At 43.4% G+C, this 23,657-nt stretch overlaps 1 protein-coding gene across 24 annotated transcripts in view; it reads right to left on the bottom strand.

The window, feature by feature from the left end:
• Ccdc148 (coiled-coil domain containing 148) overlaps positions 1-23,657 on the bottom strand; it is a 310,826-nt gene that overhangs the window by 164,580 nt on the left and 122,589 nt on the right. For all 24 annotated transcript variants that reach the window (XM_052723791.1, XM_052723800.1, XM_052723811.1 and 21 more), the window contains 2 exons: positions 20,936-21,074; positions 16,761-16,967 (listed from right to left, as the gene is read on the bottom strand). In XM_052723791.1, the coding sequence (XP_052579751.1) occupies positions 16,761-16,967; positions 20,936-21,074 (346 nt within the window). The remainder of the gene's footprint in view (positions 1-16,760; positions 16,968-20,935; positions 21,075-23,657) is intronic.

Below are 23,657 nucleotides of genomic sequence, written 5' to 3' on the forward strand. Positions count from 1 at the left end.
CTTGACAGGGCCCATCAACATTTTATTGTAGATGGGGGAGGGACATATGAGGTCTCACCCCTCCGTGAGGATTTGTAGCCTGGGAGAGGTCTCATGAAGTACAACCTCTCTTTGAGGAACTAAGGGCAGTTAATGGTTGCTGTAGGAGTGGAAACATTTTCTTAGTGGTATAGCCACTGGCAAATTGCCCAGGCTCCTAGAAATAACCCTTCATCCATGTTCATATGAGTAATCCAAATTTAAATCACTGGACACACAGAGAGGGGCGAGGAGGCATGGTAGTTTAAATGCAATTGGCCCCCATAATCTCATAGGGAGTGGCATTATTTGGAAGTGTGGCCTTGTTGGAGGGATTGTGTCACTTTGAAGTCTTATATATGCTCAAGCAATGTCCAGTGTCTCAGACCACTTCCTGTTACCTAATGGTCAACATATAGGACTCTCAGCTCCATCTACAGCACCATGTCTGCCTGGATGTCACCATGTCCTACTATGATGATAATGGACTAAACCTCTGAAGTGTAAGCTACCCAATTAAATATTTTCCTTTATAATAGTTGTCATGGTGTCTCCTCACAGAAGTGGCACTAGTTGGAGAGAAGAGGATTAGGGAGCATGGAAGGGGAAAACAGAAGGCAATGGGAGTGAATATGGTCAAAATTATTACACAGGGCTGGAGAGATGGCCCAGTGGGTAAAGGCATTTGTTAGAAAACCTGTGTCCAGATCCCTGGCACCCGCATAAAAGTGAGAATGAGGATTGACAGCTGAGATTGTTCTCTGACTCCCAGCATGCAAAGGCACACCCTCACACATATCACATACACATACATATACAAAAATAAATGCTAAAAATACATTATATATACATACGTGTGTGTGAAATGTTAGAAGGAAATCTATTATCATGTATAGTTAATATATGATTATAGAAATGCTTAAAACTTTTTAAAAGAATAAAGCAGCAGGTTAGAAACAGGTGAATAAAGAAATGATAGCCTGAGCCATGTATGGTGGTGCACGCCTGTAATCCCAGCACTCCGGAGGCAGAGGCTGGTGTATCTCTGTGAGTTCATGGCCAGCCCGATCTATAAAGTGAGTTCCAGGACAGGCAGGGCTGTTGCATAGAGAAAACCTGTTTTGAAAAACATAAAAGCAAAAACCAAACAAATAAAAAAAAAGAACTGATAGCCTGTACAAATGTTAAAGGAGTAATCAACCACTCTCTGATTGGATTTACGCCATACTCCATAAGATAAAAGCCATACATGGCACCATTATTGGGACCAACAAGCTGTGGCTGGGCATGTCTTGGGCCATAGGTGAGAACACACTACTATTATTCTGATAAATGGGTATCATATTATAAATGACTGACTATATCCATAGATCAGTTAATCTCGCAGTCCTCATCAGAGAAGCTTCCTTTTGCTGTAGATGGCAATTAACACAGAGGTCCACAGCTAGTCAAGGTACAGAGTATAGGAAGTTGGGGAATGCTCAGCCCCAAACAGTTTACCATGCACCCTTCTGCCAACGGTCAGGGATCATCATGGCAGAGGAAGTGGAAAGACTGTAAGAGCTAGAGGTGGTGCATGACTACAAGGGAACTATATCTTCTGGACACAGCAGAGCAGTTGCACATATGAACTCTGTAGATATGACAGCATACACAAGACCTGCTCACACTGAAGCCAGACAAAAATCCCAACATGGTGGGTGGAGGTGAGCATGAACTCCACCCCCAGCTGAGGATACATTAATAATTAATAGCTGCTGCAAAGGAGAGGGTCCGTTTTCTTTAAGGTGTGGCCCCTGGTAGGTCAACCATATTCCATGGGACGAACACATGTCCAAGAGAACATGATCAGCACAAACTGGACTTGACGGGTTTTACAACAAAAATGAAGACACAAAATTGGGGGCGGGGAACGAGAGTAGATCTGAAAGGAGTTGGGAGAGGAAGTGATATAATCAAAATACATTGTGTTAAATTCTCAAATAATTAATAAAATACTTTAAAATATAAATAGTTAAAAAGAATTGATTGTAAGATGTATTTCTAAACGGTCTTATTAATAATAAACCCAGAGCCAGATATTGGGGTGAAAAACTGAGAGATCAGAGAAATAGGACAAGCGACAGACAACCTCACCTCACCAACACCTCAGTCTCCAAAGAGACCTACTTCCTGTATACCCACATCTATATGCTTTTCTGTTCTGCCATCTCATTTCCTCTCTCTGCCCAGCTATATCACTTCCTCTTCCTGCCCAGCTCTGTCACTTCCTGTCTGTCTGTACAAACCTCCAGACTTTTATGGTTAGTGCTGGGATTAAAGGTATGTACCACCATGCCTGGCTCTGTTCCCAGTGTGGCCTTGAACTCACAGAGATCCATCTGGATCTCTGCCTCCAGAGTGATTAAAGGCAAGTGCTACCATTGCCTGACCTCTATGTTTACTATAGCAGCTGGATTTTTTCCTCTGATCCTCAGATAAACTTTATTAGAGTGCACAGTATATTGGGGACACAATACATCACCACAATTGATAGCCCGTAATCCAAAGACAAAGGAATTAGTAAGACTAACAAGGCAGGAAGGCTTGCTCTACAATAAATCAAGACTAAGTATAAAGCTATGGGAATTAAGACAGGAAAGCACTGGCCCATGATTACATATAGACAAATGAAACAGCATGGAGGGTCTGGAAATAGATGCACACATTTATAGTCATTTCCCTTTTGGTGCAGATGGAACCACAGGACAGTGAGAAAGGACAGAATAAGCTGCTAGGACAACTGGGCATCCTTATGATAAAAAGTAAAATTGGGCCTTTATTTTATTGCACTAAGAAAATGTTCCAAGCAGATCCTAGGCCTGAGTATCAAAGGCAAGTAGCAAAACTTCTAGAAGATTAAAAAGAAGATGGGCTCTCACACTTAAAGGTAAGAAAGGATTTCTTGCACAAAATACAAAAGCACTAACCACAGAGAACAACGGTGCCTACACACTGCCTAAGCACAACAGGCAAGGCCTTGTGTTTGCAGCTCCTTCTGTGTAGACAGCACTTCCCCTAGATGCTTCCTTCTTTCCTTTTCCAAGATTTCCTGCTGCCAGTGTCATAAAAAGGTTTTCCAGTCTGTAAGTTACTAAACTCCTTCCCCTTCCAGTCCTTGTGTACTTTTCTTGACTTGGTGTTTTCTCCCTTGCTCTTAGGTATAGATATTGCTTATTCATCTTACACGTCACTCAAATTTCCAGCAGGTAAGATCCACAAGGTTTGGGATTGTGAATTCTTTCCCATGTCCTTCATAGAATGTTAGCATAAAAGTCAGCACTCACTAACTAGTCACTGAATGAACAAATTCACCCATCCTTCCGCCCTCTTCATCCATGCAGTAATGACAACAGAAACATGGCACCTTTGTCTCCTTCTCCTTCCTCACACAGTCCTGTACATTTCATTTCCTAAATACTCTCTGCCCCTTCCTCTCTGTCTGTTATTGTCGCTGTAGTTCAGATGCCCACCATCCCTCACTTAGACTGTAGCAATGGGTACTCAGCTGCCCGGAGATACCTTTTCATAAAATTCATCTTTATTCTCACCAACCCCAGTTATCGGATATCTTAAAGCTTGTCCCTTCTCCACCAAAACCTAACAGCTCCCCATCAAATCACGCACTAAAACGCTATCTCCTTGACATTGCTCACAAGGCCCTGCAAGATCGAGCACCTCTTTAGCTTGTCTCTTCATACTCTTCAACCTAAAAATTATGAAGAAATATCAAACTGGCTTTGTACCCCAAACATTGTTTATGAAAGATTGACTATGAATTCCCAGTGTCTAGAACATCCTCCCATGCCTACTTTACAAGGCTGACACCATTTTGGGGGCTGTTGTTTACTTGGTGGCCTCCTCGGTGTTGACCACTACAACTCATCCCTACTATAGGCTCCTTCCTTTCTCCTGCAGTTTTTACTAACTCTCCCACGGGATTTACCACACTCCAAGCTGACTGTATCTATGTCCCTTGTCTCTTCTACAGGAAGATGAGCTCCCTAAGGATGTTACATTCATCTCTTAATGCCTTTTACCTGTAACAGTGCCTGACTCATGGGGGGTGGTATACAAAAGCCTGTTGTTGAATGAGGAAATGAATGACTTGCATCGTGTCAAAGAAACATAATTTTGTAAAAATCAGAAAGTATATTATTAGCAATAAGCAACTTAGCTGCTTTCAAATACTCAGGCATTCAGTGTACCTTTTACAAATCCCATTCTTTAAAAGTAAAGAACTAGGCAAAGAGCCCAGAAGAATCATTTGAACTGTCTCATGTGGTTCCTTCATGCCCGGAAACTTGATTCTCTTTATTACAAATGCCTCAGGCACTGACACATCATTTTCTCGGGGTTTTGTTGCTGTTGTCTTTAACTTTATTCCTTTCCTAGTCTGCCTTTCTCACTCCCGGAAGGAGAATTTCCATCAAGCCACTACAGCCAAATGGTTAAAAGACAATATATCCAGGAAAGACTCAAATGATTATTTTAGATGTTTTCAAAATGGGGGGGGGGTTTTCTTGAGGAGTCCATAGGAAAATACTCTAACGGAAATCATTTTGGCTACAACCAGCCTGATAGCCAACACCAAGAGGACGCTGCTCAGGGTGCTGGATGCTCCAGTAGGTGGGAGAGACTTGGACATCACTGAAATAGAAACAGAGATTTTCTCTAATAAATGATGGGTTTATTTTCTTTTTTGTTGCCCAGGGAGGTCTATGAAAGTAAACGATACATTAAAAGACAATCCTTGTCTGCACATTTGCAAACCATCAATACTATTTCAAGATGCTTTTGATGAAAGCTTCCCCATGCTCTCTGGGGTAAAAGCAAGGAGTCAGGACTTGAATCTTTCTACACAATTATCATCTCACTCGGTGCCTAATGGCTCCCCAGTATGATGATACCAGAATAATAGGGCAAGTGCAAAAGGGCATCTGAGTTCCTAATGGCAGAAAACGTGTGTGTGTGTGTGTGTGTGTGTGTGTGTGTGTGTGTGTGTGTGTGTGTGTAATAACACAGAGAGAGCAAAAGGCAGATCTGTCCTCTGAGTTCCTAATGGCAGAAAACGTGTGTGTGTGTGTGTGTGTGTGTGTGTGTGTGTGTGTGTGTGTGTGTGTAATAACACAGAGAGAGCAAAAGGCAGATCTGTCCTCTGAGTTCCTAATGACAGAAAACCTGTGTGTGTGTGTGTGTGTGTGTGTGTGTGTGTGTGTGTGTGTGTGTGTGTAATAAGACAGAGAGAGCAAAAGGCAGATCTGTCCTCTGAGTTCCTAATGACAGAAAACCTGTGTGTGTGTGTGTGTGTGTGTGTGTGTGTGTGCTACAACACACAGAGAGCCCTGGCATTATGAAAATGGTGGGAAGTGTCTCATGTACAACTATTCAGTGACGCTAATGCTATCAACAGATTTTACAATGCAATTTGCTTAATTGTGAACATCAAAGATATGAGTGATGTGAAACACAAGTAAACTATCAGAGAACATACATGGGTACAACAAAATTCTTCCCGTGGTACAGGTTAATGGTGGTGTTTACTAAGTACCCTATGGATTAGGATGGGGATCAGCCATCAGAGGTCCAAAGATGAATTAAAAATGCTTTCCTCCTTTTGGATGTTTAGAGAGAAACCAGCAGTGGACATAAGTGCCATACAAGCATGAAAACCAGAGTTTGGATTCCCAGAACCTACGTAAATGCTGGGGGGCATGGTACCCTGCCTATAACTCCAGCTTTCAGAACATAGGGACAAGATCTCCAGAGCAAGCTGGCTAGCCAGACTAGTCACATAAGTGAGCTTGGGTTCAAGTGACATCCTGCCTCGTTGAATATTATGGAAAGCAATTAAAGAAGACTTCTAGAATCAGCCTCGGGCCTCTCCATGCCTGCAAACACATGTGCATGTACACTTGTACACCTCTATACATACAAACATGCATTCACACTGCACAAACAGAACACAATACATACACATTAAAAATGAATTATTTTTACGCTGGACAGTGGTGGTGCATGCCTTTAATCCCAGCACTTGGGAGGCAGAGCCAGGTGGATCTCTGTGAGTTCGAGGCCAGCCTGGTCTACAGAGTGAGATCCAGGATAGGCACCAAAACTACATAGAGAAACCCTGTCTCAAAAAAACAAAAAAAAAAAGAATTATTTTTTATAATTAATATTTGAGACTTCTTTATACATAATATATCTTATTTTTTCATTAGACATTAAATATAACAAATATATTCTTTCATTGATTACCCTGTCTTTTTATCATCTTGTTTATGTCTTTTGATTGCTTTTTTAGAGATAATACATTGCTTTTTTTTTAGAGATAATACATCAGGTGTCACATCTAGAATATCTTTTTCCAACTTCAGATTGTAAAAATTTCCCTCCATGTTGTCTTTACATGTAGGTTTATGATCCCTGAATCATGTTTTGTAAAGGGCATGAGATAGGAATTGAGGGTATTTGTGTGTAATGTGGATAGTCAATGGTTCACAACAATTGTCCACTTCGGATTAATCAACTTTATATCTTTGCTCAAAACCGACTGGGTTATGATGTATGGATTTATTTCTGTTCCCTCAGACACATTTATGGTTCTCTTTAAATTGCCATGTATTTTTTCCCACAGGTATTTTTAAAACCCTGACTTTCCAACTTTGAGTTGTGACTCCCCTCTTTAATTATCCAGAACTTGATATTATGGCTGACTTATTTTTTATTGCACACAGTCACAGTAAGATACAAACATCTATATTCCAGACCAAGTATCTTCATTTGCAAAACATCTTGTGAGATATTGTTATGACTTGCCACTGAGATATAAGGCTCTCATCATAAAGAACATTAAAAGGTACAGCCTCTTTTAAACTTTATCAACTAGACCCAAGGCAGACAAATCAGCTTTTAAAACTAAGGCATTTTAAGAGTTGGATGACTTGTAATATTTTACTTGGAAATAGTATGTAGATTCGTCAAGTATTCAAACCCTGTGGAATTTTAATTAGCTACCTGCCAAGACCCACAGACAGTGCAAGACAGCTGCATATAGGAAATGCAATCTACTGCTATGACCAAAGAAAGACTTTCTGGCATTGATCTGAGGGTTCCTAGGAGCTCCCTTGCCTCTCTCAATGTTGCATATACACACTCCCCACAGGGAACTTCTCTATGAATGCCTCCCCACTGTAGAGCCTACAGGGAAGAACGCCACGCTAACACCAATTATGCTGATGGTACACAGCACCATCAATCATGCCAAGGCATCACTAAGTAAATGTCTTAAGTAGGCAAAAACTGTTTGATCTTTAATTCATGTGGTACACTGGACATCTAAATTCTCTAATTATTGTCTTTTTTCCCTGCTCTGACCAAGAAAGTATATTATGTATGGATAACTAACATCTAAGACGCAACTTCTATGTCTTCTATTACTCAGTAAGTATTTCCTGAGATGATGCCAGAAATTTAAATAAAAGTAAATGACATCCATGGACACTAGGATTACTATGTGATGAACACATCATTTCCCTGTATATGGGGAGTGTGTGTGTGTGTGTGTGTGTGTGTGTGTGTGTGTGTGTGTGTGTGTGTGTGATTTAGGCAAGTGGCTGATAGCTAAGCTGTGGGGACCACTTCTATCTAAAGGTAACCTGAAGTAGGGTCTTTTGTGTCTGCAGGATCAATTACTGCATATACTGTGCTATGTTTTGAATGTGAATATCTCTGCAAGCCCGCGTTTGAATGCTTCGTCCACAACCAATGATCCTGCTTTAGAAGGTTATGGAACTGTTAGAAGGTGGGTTCCAGCTGGAAAAAGTAAGACATGAAGGAAGGTGGCTTTGAAAATGATAGCCTAGCCCTGGTTCTGGCTAACGGTCTCAGCTTCCTGGTCACTACTTGGGCTGGGCTAGAACTTCGAGTCCAAACCTGCACTGTGTTCTCTCACCTCCAGGAGATCCCTGTTCAGTTCCCAGCCATCTTACATCTGTTCTTTGTTGGTCTGTTGCCATTCCCCCCTGTAGTTCAGAGATTATAGGATGGAAAAGGCCTAAGAATTGTCCCTATCTACGATTTGGAGATTCTTTACCTCTAAAATCTTCCTTTACCTCTAAAATCCTCCCCACCTTAAACCCAGCTCCCTTTGCAGCCCAGATTCTCCTGCCAATGCTGTTTTTCTCCAATCATGTGATATACCTCTCCATTTCATACTGAAAAGAGTTTCATGAAGAAATGCAGGGTGAATATATCTTATTTCACAGATCTTACCTAAGCATTGGTTGTCAAACACCTATAAAACCTTTCCCATTGGTCTTGTTAGTTTGAATGAGAGTCAGTCCCACAGCTGTCATCTATCACCCCTGGAACTACACTCAGAAAACTCCCCATCTGGATTCGAGTATCTCATCCCTGATTGGCGAAACCCTGTTCCAAAGCTATTCTCCAACAACAAAAGGAGGCTGGGGCAAGAGAAAGTGATAGAAAGAACTGATGCCAGGAGGGGTCCCCATCATCGAGAGTGAGTTCAGATGGTGCTTATTCAAAAAACCATTGTCTAACTCACATGATCTCATTTCCATCACTATTAGGGGTTCATATTCAGGTCATTCAGCCAACTAGAAATGGAAATGGGGGCACAGAAAATGAGATAGGAAGAAGAAAATCAAGAGCCAGGTGATTTGATTCACATGTGACATAGACATACCCCAGTTTTATAGGTAGCCAAATTTATTTTTAGAACTACATCGAACATCTTAGCATATCCAGTGTTGATAATTAAGCCTTATACTTTGCTTCCTAATGACTTTGCACATGATATACTTGCTTCTACAGCAAGCTTCCTCATAAATAAAGTAGAAAGACGGTAATAGAAACATCACTATGTCAGGAGGTATTGAGAAGAAGAAAAATGCCTGCAGCTTATACACATCACTTCAACAGAATTTACGGAGGACTTATCATAGTCCAAACACTGGAAAATGTATTGGGGGAGAGGAGAGGTTTATAGAGTACCAAGATGAAGAAAATGGGGCGTTGCTTGCAGTTGCGTTGCTGACGTGGATTTTCAGTGTGCTATAACCATAATCACTGGCAAGCCCGAGTTAGGTGCCAGGGGCCAAAGAGAACAAAGAATGTATTAAATCTAATTATGGACGCAGTGAAGTCTTTCTGCAGCAAGCATTTGAGCTGAGTCTTGGAGATGGTCAAGATATAACCAGGCAAAGGAGACTGGAGAAACATGCCAGCAAAGCTAACAGCAGCAGGAAAAGTGCGGGTGGGGGGGTGGGGGTGGAGAAAACAGGGTTCAGTGTGGTTCCAGGAGGCAAGAAAGTGAATTCCCGTGACCTGGTTTTCCTCATGTGCAGAGTGTAAAGTGGAGGGTGTTGGGAAAGGAAGCTAAGAAGGAAGTCTCGTCCAATTTACTGAAGACCTGGAAACCCATTAAGAAGTTTGCCCATTATTATAAGCCAAGGCAAGCTACTAAGGAATTAGCAAAGGTAAAAAATAGCTTTTTTGTAAAAGAAACAAAAACAAAACAACAACAACAAAAGCCTTTTACTTCCCTCCCCCACTGTGCTCCTCCTCCTCCTCCCCCTACTTCGACTACAACGTTTGACTTTTCCGTTCGTCATGGTTGAGAACAAGTCTTGCTCTGTAGCCAGGGCCAGGGTCATGGGCACTCACAGTGGCAGAAGGACTGTGAGTGCCACCACCTCTGACTGCTGGAAGGTTCAGGGCCACGTTATCACTCAGGCTCTGAACTGAGTTTTAGACAGAATTCTGCCTCCTATTTAAGGGAAAGACTTCAAAAGAGTAGAAAGCAAGCCCAAGTGTCAGTACACAGTTTAGGAACTGAGCCAGGGGCCCTTGGATGGCAAAGAATGGGTACAGGATTAAATCAGACAAACTCCCAACATTATCAAGTGAATATAACAGTGAGGGAGGAGAAGAAGCCAAGGTTCAAGAAAAAAGTACAGTTTACTGCAGGAAACTCAAGATTTCCATTTTTGATGTTGGGTTTGAGGCATCTGGAGATTTCTAAAATTAATCTAATCAGTGTGTCACTCGGCAGAGTCAGGAGAGAGTTATTCGGGCCTTGCCGAAGCATCTGAGAGAAGAGTGGTCAATGAAAGAACATAAGAAGAACAATGGCCCACAGATGACAGGCAGGTGACAGCAGGGCTTTAGAACTGTGTGGACAAGGAGACACAGGACCTAGCAATGGGAACCCCTTAACAGAACTCAAGAGAGTAGAGAATGAGAAAGGTGGGTGATTGACAGTTTGCATGGAGAGAAACAGCATGGGGATGAAAACCTCTAACAGATTAGGTCACAAGGGGTCACTTGTAACCTTGAACAGAAAACTATAGAGGTCCAGGAGCCAGAAGAAGGCTTCAGGAAGACTGTTTTCACATGGAAGGGCAGAGATGGACTCCCTCAGTGCAGAGCATGACTTTTAGGCAAGAGGTTTCCTTGGAGAGGAAAGGGTCTATAAGTTGAGGAAAACACAAGGAACAAGAAAACATACAAAGGAGAAAGTCTGCAGGCTCCAGTATCTGGGGGAAAGTGGCAAGCATTAGGGAGGATTGGACCTGAACATGCAGGTGGCGTTGTTGGGGACATCCACGGGAAGCCTGGCCAGGAAGCCTGGCACTATCAAGAGCAGAAAGGTGCACGGTGTGAGGGAATGAATAGGAGTGATTTTATGTCCCAATGCTATAATTTTCTTGATAACCAGGAGGTTGTCTGTCACTGAGTCTGGGCATCTGGATGTGTAGTGTTAGGCAAATGCAGGTGGCCATTATAATAGTCACAAAAGGAATGGGCAGGGGGAGAGCAAGCCTCCCAGGTGGTATGAGAGTCTAGAGGGTGCTGTCTTCTCCACAGCAGAACATGGCCGCTCAGCATGGAAGCAAAGAAAGTCACTGGCTAGACATCTCTGGGAAGCATCCTCAGTTGAGCTCTGCAGACAGGATGGAAGATTTGCCTGAAGAACGAACAGGATGGTCTGAGCTGGACACGGGGCAAGGGCTACAGGGTTTGTGGGAGCAGGAGATGTGAGCACATGCTTCCCCTGTCTCATCCCGAGAGTGAGAGGCCTAACCAGCTGTGCCTTCGTACAGCAACCATAACTGACAGACCACCAAAAGGACAAAGAACGCGCAGGCATTCAGCATTCCAAAATTCCTTTAATACTTTTCTTAAGACACAAATCATCTAACTCCTCCAAAGACCTTTTAAATTCTAAGTCTGAGAACAAAATTATGGTTAAATGTTTAATTAATGTTTATTTTAGCTTTTGAAAGGTCAAATTTATGATACAATGAAGTAATATTTTTCCCACATTCTGTGGGTCTAATGCACAGCACACCTGGCGCCAACAGTATAATAAATATCTTCCATTATCCTGTGGTGTTCTTGTATGCAGACCTGCGTGGGGCCGAGACAGACAGTGCTGAGTTTCAAGCCGAATGAGCTAGTATGAACCTGAGGCAGCCACTTCATCTCTCAGGACTCAGCTTTCAGGGGTGTAAACTGATGGTGAAGGAATAAATCTCGTGGTTTCTTCCATGTCAACAATCGTAAGCATAATTGAACATTGTAAATAACTGTACATGTTACAGATTTATCTCCGTCCTTTTATAATATATTTTCATCCCAGCTCTTTACTGAGTCGTAGTCCCTCATTAGGGATGCAAATTCTGATGGTAACACTATATCTGCAGGATAATAAAACCTACTTCACCACAGCTTTGTGTTCATAATTCTCTACTTTTTATTCCCACTTACCCTTTGGAGGGTGCATTCGTTTGCCCTTGTCTGTTTTCGGTTGTTAGAGCAAAACATTTGAAGTGAAATAAGTCCTAAAGAATTTTGTTTGTCTCACAATGCTGATGGCCAGAGGGTCCAAATAGCATGGTGCCGGTGTCCTTTTGGGGGTATCTGGCGGCTTCACTTCATGATGGAGAAGCAGAAAGAGAGCTAACCGCATGCAAGAGGGCACATGCCTTGCTTTAAACCAGCGCATTCTCAAGTGAGCAAATGAACACTGTGGGAACAGCATCAATCCCTTCCCAGGTAGTGTTTCCATCATGACCTAACTACCTCCCAACAGGCCCACCTCCTAGCACACAACCCTTGGGGGACACACTCAGACCAAATCCAACCCCTGGTGGCCTTTTGTGGCCACATCTCTTCTGGGAGACTATACCTGTGCTGTCTCCCAGTCAGCCAGGCACTGCAGGGTCACCTTCACGTGTCAGCTGAAGTTGGGAACTGAGCAGACTATCAGAAAGACTCCATGGAGAGTAGGAAGCACTCAGTAGACTAATGACACATTGAACAGTGTGATGTGTGGGAAATAATCAAAGCAGCATTTTATGACTTATAGACCCCATTTTGTGACTCATAGAGTCCCCATTTCTCCTATCACCAGAGCCAAGTTCAGCAGAACAGGGGCTATAAGTCAAAAAACACACTCTCTGAAGTCAGTGTCCAGTTCCAGTAGATCAGGATCCGTTCCTCTATCATCATAAAATGACTTCTCTTTCCATTTATACCGGAACCTTTGACCTCCAGGATCCACAGGAAGACAACGGAAGAGGAGAGGCAAGACAAGGAGAGAAGAGCACTGTCCTCTGACGTCACTGATGTGTTAGAGCGAAACCCAGCTGGTGGCTAATGCTGACTCTTGCTGTCCTAGCAATTCCATTGCCGTGTTTGCTAGCTGGTCTGTCCCTAGAAAAATGTCCCTACTGGGTCGTGCACATTTTCATCTGACTACTCTATCAGGTTGCCACTTACTGCCATTCTACCTTAGTTTTGGGGTCCTCTTCACCTTTTGTGGGGCTCCATGTAGGCACGAAAATCCTGCCTGGGCAAGACACCCTTGACAATGACCTCTTACAACCAGTCAGCACTCTAACTAGGGCACATAAAAAATTGATGAGTAGTATTTCATTAGGATCTCCCAGCTTCCATTTAGGTATAGAAAGTTGAAAAGAATGTCACTCCTACTTGCACAGCAAAAAATTTAAAAGCTGGCTCACCTACATCCGATTTTTTCACAGACCCATCAGTTTAGAGCCCACAGGGCAATAACCCAGTCAGGACAGAGGCCTCTAAGAACACACTGGTATGAGAGGCGGCTCACCTACAGCAGAGTACCAGAAGCTGAGGCCACTGTGTGCAGGAGCAGGAAGACAGCAGCTAGAACTCTGGAATGAGTTGATAAATTTTAATGGTTTTCACATTTTGATGACTTAGCAGAGCATGAAAGCATGGAGCCAGCAGAAGCGACAGACACGGGGGAATTCGTGCCCACTCTCGGGCTCTTCTGTGCTGATCTCTGGGCAGCGCTCGAAGAAAAGACCGGGGCCAGGGCCTCCAGGGAAAAGTAGCTTCTAATGGCAGTGCAGGTGTACAAGGGAGGAACTGAAGATGGGGACACAGTACAGATATGTAGGGAAGGGCAGCGAGTCCACAGAGCAGGAGAGCAGACCCCCTGGAGCTGGAATGAAAAGATCCTCTTCTGGGCGTGACAGGAAACTATCTCCCTCACAAGCATTAAAGGCATGGGGCCATTTGTCATGGGGAACGTGTCCTCGGGACACTGGGGAGGCATAAGCCCCAAGGCCCAGGGACTGGGGATGAATGTGGTAGACAGAGTACCTCCTCCCTACAGGTGCTCGTGTCCAGTGTCTAGTGACAGCCTAGTGCAGGGAAAGGGGTAGAGTGAGGGGTAAAAGGTTCCCTCAGAGGCAGAGTCACAGGAAAGCCTAAAGCTCCCTCCCACACAATCAACAAGGGACAGCAGTCTTGAAAGGACCACCACACCTGAAGAGAGGCATCAGCAGCAGGATAAAAAGGAGAGAACTGCTGAGGCCAAACGCTGTTAACAGTTTTGCTCATCCAAGGTCGCTGCCAAAGAGTGCAGAGAGAAGCAGTGGGTTGGGAGAAAAGAAAAAGAAACAGAGCGTGTGTAGAGAACACGTAAAGAGCATCCAACGAGGAACAGAAAAGCAGGGGTCCTAGGAGCGAAACGGGTGAGACTTGAGTAGAAGGCGGCTCACTGGCTGGACAGCGAGCGTCAAGATTTGCAGCCTTCATCTGAAACGCACGTGGAAGACACAGTGAGGTCCTCACTCTCCAGACTGAACTGGAGACTGGCTGAGGCAATGCTAGTGAAAACACGGGGTGAAGGATGCTGGCTGGAAATCTCTCTAGCCACTTTGGGAAACCGTTTTAGCATTGTTTACTCAAGCTACGTCCACGCGAACCTTGTGATCTACCCATTCTATTCCCACACACCCAACAGAAGTCAGCGTGTCTGTTCAGGAAGGCGTGTTCATTTACGTTCAGAATAGCAAAAATAAGCAAACCATATAAATAAACTGTATGGGTATAAAATGAAATACTATACAACACTAAAAAGAACAAATTATCCTGACACAAAACAGGATTTAAACAGATATGATGAGCATAAGAAGTGCAAAGGCTGTATCCTCGATGGTCAGATGTGCATCAAGCCACTATAGGAGATAACACACATCCACAGAGATAAAGTCAGAAGAGGGGGTGAGGGGACAATATTTACTAGAAAGAGCCATGAGCAAGTCTCTGAGCCGCAGAAACTTGTTCTATATGTGCTATATCGTACTCAGTGTTTGCATGGAGAATAATAAATGAACTTCATTCCACAGCTCACTTAAGAGTCTGGCTGCACATCACTCGCAGCACAGATCAAGGGCTAATGGCAATGCTCACAACATGAACAGACCCAGGCTAGGAGTGCAAGGACTTGCCCCAGCCCCTGTCCCTGTGTTCTCTATCAGCCCCCAAGGATGAGAAACATGTGCCCACTCTATAGCCTGAGGTAGATCCATCTAGAAAAGGCAAGTTACTTTTTTAGCTTCCAAACTTGTGCTGTGTGAAAAAGAAATCTTCCTACTTTTTAAATGTCAAGCAAGCATGTTTCCTCTAATGTTTTCAAACGGGCATTTGTTTTTTAGATATAATAATCACTGCCTGTTGGGAGCCGTGTGGACTAATTTTGGAGCAGTATATGAGTGCTTGTCCAACAGGTCTCCAAAGAAGGCAAAGTCCATGGGGACAGTCTCACCGGGCAAGGACCAGTGAACTTCAGAACAGCACAGAATACTTCTGGAACCATGCAGCCTGGATGCTCTCCCCTCATAATATTGATGATTCTCTTGGTGGTGTTTAGTGTCGCTTGTCAGTCATGCATGGGACAGATGTGATCATCCCCAGAAACCCCACTTTTTGCTCAAATATTTTCCCCTAAAATTCTTTGGGAGCTGATGCTTCTCTGGTTTCTTGTCTGGGGGCACCAGCTGTCACTTGAGACCCCGGGAGCTGTTCTGATTCAGTGCTGACAGGATCGGAAGCAGATCACCCCTATTTCTGTAAATATGTATTGAACAGGTTTGTTGTTCTTGAAAATGTGTGCCTATGTCAATCACCTTTTAGTTTTGAAAACACAGGATGTACTTGGCTTGATATTTGGCCAAGCTAGCAAAATGATAAGTGTTGTTTTTGGTTTAAAGATGTTTTGATGTACAAGTTGGGATATAAAAAAATTTAAAATATTTTTTAAAAAAATAACCATATTTGACATATTTGTTTTTGCCAGAGATTAATGTTGGAGGATGAGAAAAACTTATTTGTTAGTATGGAAAAAATGCTTGTTTTTGATATATAAATAAAGATGGCTGGAGCTACTCAGTGCCAGCCACTTGTGTGAAACTAACTCATCTGGTGGTTGGACAGTTCATTTCTTCATCCGAATGCCCCTTCCCAGTCTCAGGACTTGAACCCAGGCTGCAGTCAGACTGCAGCATCCAACAGGTTGTTTTTTTTTCTAATGAGAGAATAAAATTTTTTGTTGTGACCTCCTATATTGCTTAGCAGTAAACCAAGCTGATTATATCTTGCTGCACATGAACACAATTTGTTTAATGGCCCTGTGACTACAGAGGATTGTGCAGATTCTCCAGCAGAGCAGCAACCAGCACCTTCATTTCTCATACAGAGACAGTATCTTTGTATTCGCCTGTGTGCAGCAGACACCCACACCCATCCTTCCAACCACAAGCTCTCCAAGCCCACTGAAGCCCCCTCACTGGCTCAGAGGAGGAGCAAAGCCCCATCTACACCCTCACACCTTGCTGAGGGCCACACATGGCTGCCAAGCTTGCCCCCCACATGTTCCCTATAAGTCTTCTTGGCCTTTTCAGCTCTTCCGTGTGGATGGAGTCTGGCTAAGTGTCAGACAGTCCCATCTAGCCGCGTCAGGTGTTAGATGTCGCCATCAAAATCCCAACGCTAACACCCTGTTCCGGTAACCTTAGGTTGAGCTTTAGGAAATTGCTAATTGCTGGCCATTTTTTTTTTAACCTGAATAAAGTGTATTACCTTATGGTTCAAACCAACCATTTTCATCAAAATGACCTTTCCAGAGAAAGTGAACTTCAGGTAGAATTTGAACAGAAGTAGACTCTTTGGTTTGTTGCTTTTGGTTTTGGTTTTTGGTTTTCCAGGGTTTCTCTGTGTAGTCCTGGCTGTCCTAGAAGTCACTCTGTAGACCAGGCTGGCCTCTCGAGTGCTGGGAGGAAAGGCGTTGGTAGAGTCTTAGTGTACACCCTGGTAACAAAGCACCCACTGCAGGACCTTACCTTGGCTTTCAGATCAGCACACAGTTCCTGCTGTCTCTTCCTGTCCTTGGCCAACATGCTCTCCACTTCATGGGCTGCACAGGCCTCAAGGAGGGTCAACATGGCTTTCTGTATAAAGTCTTTCCTACTCTTTTCCCAATTGTCTATCAGGATTCTTCTCTGCTCTCCAGCAAAGTGATACTGGTCACAGTATTTCTCATGTTCTACCTACAAGGTAACAGACGGTAGTTACTTATTATTCTGAAATGGGCCTGGATTTTATGTCACTGTTATGAAATGGATAAACTTCACTTTAATCAATGATTTTGAACAATAGTGACAAACATCCTCACCGTAACCAGGAATAAGACACAAGCTCCAGTCTTCAGAGACTGTGCCTAACCGACAACTAATGACGTCATTCAATTTCTAAGTCCTCCGTTTCCTCGGTAGGATGGAAACAGACCAGGTGGCCCCTGAGATGACTCTAAATTCTAAATGGCAATGTTTCAACAGAGAGCAATCTGTCTCCCATATGCAATTTTAAATATTCTGCTTTTAAATCAATTTTGGTATGTTAAATGATTACATTATATTTCAGTTAAATGGCATACTTTGATAAAATATTTTTTTAGTGACACAATAATCTTAGAAAGTCACAGTTTTGCCTTTAATCACTAGAATGCTCAGATGCTTAAAAGTAATTCTGGTGATGACACCTGTCCTGCCTCCCCCAAGGCCCCAGGAGGGACATGGGTTCTCACACTGGCAGCAGTCTCTTCTTCCAATGGTGAACAGTAACCTTGGGAAGCACAGAGTCCCAGGGGGAGCGCAGAGACGGGGGAGTCTGGCATGTCTAAATTCCCTACAGGTGATTCTGAAAATGAGTCACTGCTAGAAGTGAGTTTTTAATTTCTAGTGTGGCCCACACCTCTGAATCTGATAAATTATTTGATCCCTAAGTTGCCAGGCATTAGGGGGAAAAAGCAAGATAAGATATGCCCCACATAAAGCAATGCTTTAGGAGGAATTAATTAGGAGCAGGATAAAGCAGGCCACGGTCTCACTTTAACCAGATACAAAACACATTCTGTAAACTTCTTAGCTTTGTTCTAGAAAGCTAAAAATATACTTAACATTTGTCAAGCATCAAGGAAAGGAAGCATATACCATGCAGAAATATATGGCAATCAATCCAATGTAGAAAGTAAATGTGAAAATCTTTATCACATCAATAGTAATAAAATATAAAAAAATCTACAGTTACACTTGATGCAGAGGCAGATAGGGAATAAAAATAAACCTCTAATTTGATCAATTAAGAACTTTTTGAAGATCTCTAATGAGTTACTTAAAGAGCAGAATTAAATATTTACTACATGGGGACCCGACCCAGCACCATTAACACTGATTGAAGGAAGGAGACCCACACACCTGCCCCCAGGCAGCCTGCCCAGGGTGGCGAGGAGAAAACACCTACTGGGCCGGCCCTGCCACAGTCCAGCACTATTATAGTGAGCAAATATATGGTTGGGTATGGGAGAGAGAGAGAAACAGAATGGTTCATGTCCTGTGGGGAAAGGCAGATCTGAAGAGGTGAAGGAGGTGAGGAGCAGGCTAAGGTGGATGGCTTCCTTGCCACCCGGGGCCATGGTGATGTCTGGGCCTAGGCTCCTGCCAAGGCCCATGTCTGGGTCTGTGGCCCTGCTGCAGCTCCAGGCTGTGTTGATGTCCGTGACTCCCAATAATGCCGAAGGCCAAGAGGATAGGACTGCGCAGAGCTGGTCCTGCCCCTCACAGGCTGCAGCACTTGGGAGAGCAGGTTCTGCACCTTGTCTGAGCAGCACAATAGAGCTGACCCTGTTTGAAGGGGCCACAGATGAGCTGGCCCTGAGGGCATGAGAGTGAGAGAGCTAGTCCTGCCCCCTTTGTCTGCCATGCGGCGGCATGGGTAAGGGTAAGATGTCCTCCTCTTCCCTGCTTGCCACTTGCAACAACCGGGGAAGCTGACCTGCCCCTCACCAGCTGCAGCACTCCAAGAGCAGGGCCTACACCTTGCTTGGGCAGCAGGTAGAGCTGACCCTGTTGGCGGAGGGTGGGGTGAGCCAGCCCCAAGAATGTGACCATGAGAGAGCTGACCCTGACCCTCATCTGACCATGCAGCAGTGTGGGTAAGGGAGAAATGTGGCAGTTGAGAAAGCTGGCCCTGGGTCATAGGAGTGGGAGAGTTGTCCCTGCTCCTCACCAGCTGCAGCACTTGGTAAAATGGCCCCTGCACCTCACCTGGGCAACACAGTAGAGCTGCCCTGATGGTGTAGGTGTGGGAGAGCCAACCTTGAGGGCCTGAAAGCAGGAGAACTGTCCCCACCCCTTGCTCCTTGCTGCATGGGGTGAACTAGCTAGGGCAGTGCTGGAGAGCTCACCATGGTCGTGGGGATGTGGGAGAGCTGATGGGCTGACCACCTCAACTACCACCTAGACCCAGAACCAGGCCTATGAGTTGGCCTATCCCAACATCCACCCCATCTATGATCTGTGGAAGCACATGAAGGGGCCAGTCTTGCAGATCCAAAGCTGTAGGATTTCCACAACACAGAACAACAGGATATCCAAGAGGAGTCCCAGTCAGGGCCCAGTATTGATGGTGTAGCAGAAACCAGAGACCTCAAACCAGACCAATGACTGTTTGCAATGAACACTTGCAAGTAAAGCTATATGGACTAAAGGGTATAGTGTGTGACTTACTATGTCACACTACAGCTTCCACAGTGAGATTTTTCTTTTTCTTTTCTCTTAAATTGTATTTTTTTTATTGGGGAGGGGGGAGACTGCAAGGGCAGAGGGCTGATAGAAGGGATGGAGAGATGAATGGGATCAAGATGCATGACATGAAAGACACAAAGAATAAAAAGGGTTTTTTATCTCTAAAAATTAAATAAATAAAAATAGATATTTACAACATGGGGGTGGAGAGTGGGATGGAGAAGGATAAAGAGGATGGGAGATGATAGCCAGACTAGCTGTGTGGTCTTTACTTCAGTTTCTTCACAAGGCATTAATGATAACAGTGGTACTTCATCCATTGTCTCATGTACTAAAGGACTTGCACAGGACTGACAGATAGTAATTGCCAAATGAATGTGAGTGTATACAATTCACGTCTTAATTTGAAACCGTTGCAAAAGTAAAGCATGTGATATTTCATAGCACAGCCCATTTAAAAGTTAAATCTGTACATGTGTGTTATAAGGTAAGTTATATTGAATTAACTGGGGACATGGTAACTTCTAAATTCTTGCCGTTGTAGTCAGGCCCACTACAGAATGAAATAATAACTTCCCAATTTCTTCTCAGGTAACTTTCAGGTGTGTGTTTGGTCCCTGAAGTGGCGTTAGTGTTTGGGACCATGCGGGAATCAGGCAGAGCTGTGGTGATGGAGACTAGGAATGTTTCCCAGGTAGATGCTGGTTTTTCCAGGCCTAGAGCTGATGTGGGGCAGGCTCTGTGGGTAGAAGGTGGGCATTCCAGTTTCAGGCAAGGGTCAGACAGGGCAGAATCTCCATAGTGAGCAGGTGCGTGATGGTGTGAACTCCAGGGGTTAAACGGCTGCTCTGGAGCTGGGAAACCATGGTGAAGGTGTCCGGGCAGGTGAGCACAATGGACTGGCCCTGGTCTTCTCCCAGCCTTTATAGACAGGCTTGCACCCTGTAACAGTATCTCCTAAAGTGGGGGAATAAAGAATTCTCAGAGCATTAGTGTCTTATGTAGGGTTTTTCATTACTGTGAAGAGACACCATGACCACAGCAACTCTTATAAAGAAAACACTGAATTGGGGGTGGCTCACTTAAAGTTTCAGAGGTTCAGTCCATTATGATCATGAAGGGGAACATGGCAGCATGCAGGCAGACATGGTGCTGGAGCTGAGAGTGCTATGTCTTTCAGGCAACAGGAAGTCGATTAACTGTCACACTGAGGGAAGCTTAAGAAAAAGAGACCTCAAAGCCCTCCCCCACGGTGACACACTTCCTCCAACAAGGCCATACCTCCTAATAGTGCCACTCCCTTTGGGAGGCCATTTTCTTTCAAACCACCACTATTTAACAGACATATATTTGTCTTACTAATTATGGACCACTAAACACTGCAACTCACAGGCATAATAGGCTATACACACTCATTATCAGGATGCACTCACCAAATGATGCCTAGGTTTGTGAGGAAAATATCTTTGTAACATGTCCAAGTAAAGAGTCCTTCTGCCAAGGAGATTTCCAGGGTACTGCTCTAAGACAGCCTGGTAAATCCACTGCTCTTCTTCACTTAGTTGAAAGTTTCTGGAAGCAATAAAAACATCACAACACAGAGGTAAACAACCATGGAGTTTAAGGGACTTCTAACTGTTCAAGCTATTAGCAAGTGATGATAATCACAGATGAAGCTTTCTTTGAAGACAAGGTCTCACTATGTTGTTCAGGCTGATCTCAAAAGAACCCCAGCTTCACCACCCTGGGATGAAGGACCATGGGAATGCACCAACATGCTCAGCTGAGGCATTTTTCCTTGGTGTTAACCACTGAGCGCTTTCCAGAGAAGCACTAAGCCCACATACAGTGCATTCTTAGTTTGATATTGCCAGAGTTCCAGCATAACTTGAAGATGTTGGTGAGACACAACATTCTCTTAATATTTGTTCTATTTTGCCTTTAGCAATACTTTAAAAACTGTCACCAGTGAATGAAATAGATAAACACTGGAAAATAGTTATTAGGGACAAAGATTAAAAAGAAATTTTTCTTATTCAACCAAGTTTCCATTTCGACACTGGAGAAAAACACAAATGTAAACAGATGAACATTTTGCATCAAGGAAAATAAAGACAGATTGAGAGCAGCATTTAAATTGAGGTTTGTGCTCCAAGGCAAGTCAAATCATCTTTTACTTTATTCTCTTTACTTCACGTTTTGTGGATAATACTACAGATTGGTAGTGAACAGAAAAAAATGGTGCTACATATCTGATGACTAAATTAATAACTTTGGTTTTTATTGAGTTTTCATTACATTTACTTTGTGTGTGGACATGAGCATGCAGGAAGTTGTAGGGCATCTTACAGGAGTCAGCTCTGTTCTTCTACCATTGGGGTTTCAGGGGCTGAAATCAAAATCATGCGGCTTGGTGCAAGGACCTTTATAAAGAAATCACTTGTAAACAAGATCCTGCAAGTTGCCTAGTCATGTGTCCACTCTGTTCCAGCACACCTAGTCCCTTCCCAGCACTTCTAAGCACTGGTTTCATTCACAGTCTGCAGAAAGTATTAGCAAAGTCCTGTGCAAAGTGAAAAGTTGCTTTGTCAGTTTGAACTCCAAACTGAATTAATGCCTCTTTATATTCTGATTTTATTTGCATGTTATTATTACTCCAGTTAAGTAAATTAGAATAATCAAATACAGATGCAATCAGAGGAAGTATTAATAGTAACAAAGATTTCTTCTATCCAGATAGATTGCCAATGTTTATTTCTACTTTATCAATGATCTTACAACTTAAGTTAGGCAATTCAATTTTTTCAGATATCTTTCTGCTTCTGAAAAATATTTGACATTTTAAGACAATAAGACACCTTTAAGTGACTGGAACTAATGGGAATTCCACTATCTTCATATAAAGTTAGCTAGTTCTTTGAATACACTGATAAGGAGCATGAAAAAAAAATTTTCAAAAGAGAAAATTCTCCATACCTACTACATAAAGGGAAGAAAGAGAGGGTGGGAGGTGATCCCCCAAAAGGGAACTGTTCAGTGTGTCATAATAACCTAATGCAGGAGAAATAGTAAAATGAATTCATTCATGAATACACTGAGTGTTTTAGTTCCACTGGATTGGTTCTGCATGTGCAGACACCTGAAGACTTCTGCAAATAAAACATCTCAAGTAGGAAAATTAACCCAGGAGAAAAGCTTTTCTGAGTGCACTTGGCATTTAAAATGCCCTTGGGTTGTCAAGGACAATGCCTCAGGTCCCCTCTCAAGGACCATTTTCATTCATGGTAATGGGGATGCACTTTAGCAGCAGTCAGCAGGAGAAATGCTTCAGTGTTATCCCACAGGCAATCGAAGAACAGGACTAAAGTCCACAACCTTGTTAATGTTTTAAACTATTTCTAAAATCAAAGGGCCTTGAACACAGTTGAATTTCCATCTGGTTCATATGTATGTGGGGTATTCTCCAGAGGGGAAAGGGACAGAGTTTCTGTCCCTTTCTAGTAAGTTTCTGTCCTTTTAAACTTATTACTCATCTATACAATAGTGGCTGTTTCTTAGAAGGCAGGGATCCCCATCACCAAGATGCCATAAGTCTTGGCTGGTGACATCTAGAGACCCTTCTCTTCTGTGGAATATGTTCCTGGGCCACACCGGAAGCACCTCACTCTGAGACTCCAATCCCATACTGTTTCCAAGGCCAACCACAAATAGCGGTTGAATGATAGACATAGGTCAACAAGGTTAGGCCAGTCATTTCCCTCCAAGGGGGGCAGTTCTGGCAGCAGTCTAGCTCAACTGACATCAGAGTCAGCCTCCACCAACATGCCCTCCTGCCTAGGCATTCTGACCTCCTCTATCCTGGCTTCCCTCACAAGCCTTCTTAGAGCATCCTCTAATAGTTCCATTGTTCTAGGAACCTGTCTTGGTTTTGTTTCTGTAGAACTCAGTCACACATAATCTATAAGTAACCTTACCTATAATTTTCAAAAACAGCTTGAATGGTTTGATAAATGGAGAAGTAATTTTAAACTAATTACTTTGATGGTTTCTCCCACTGAATAGTGGTGCAAGATTGTAGCTGTCCACAATGTGTGAACGGCAAACATTTACCGAAATGCTTTTCAAACACAAGCACCCATTAAGCAGCACACACTG

This window comes from Peromyscus californicus, unplaced genomic scaffold, assembly GCF_007827085.1.
Source record: "Peromyscus californicus insignis strain IS unplaced genomic scaffold, ASM782708v3 Scaffold_7__1_contigs__length_154581171, whole genome shotgun sequence".
Classification (NCBI taxonomy): Eukaryota; Metazoa; Chordata; class Mammalia; order Rodentia; family Cricetidae; genus Peromyscus; species Peromyscus californicus.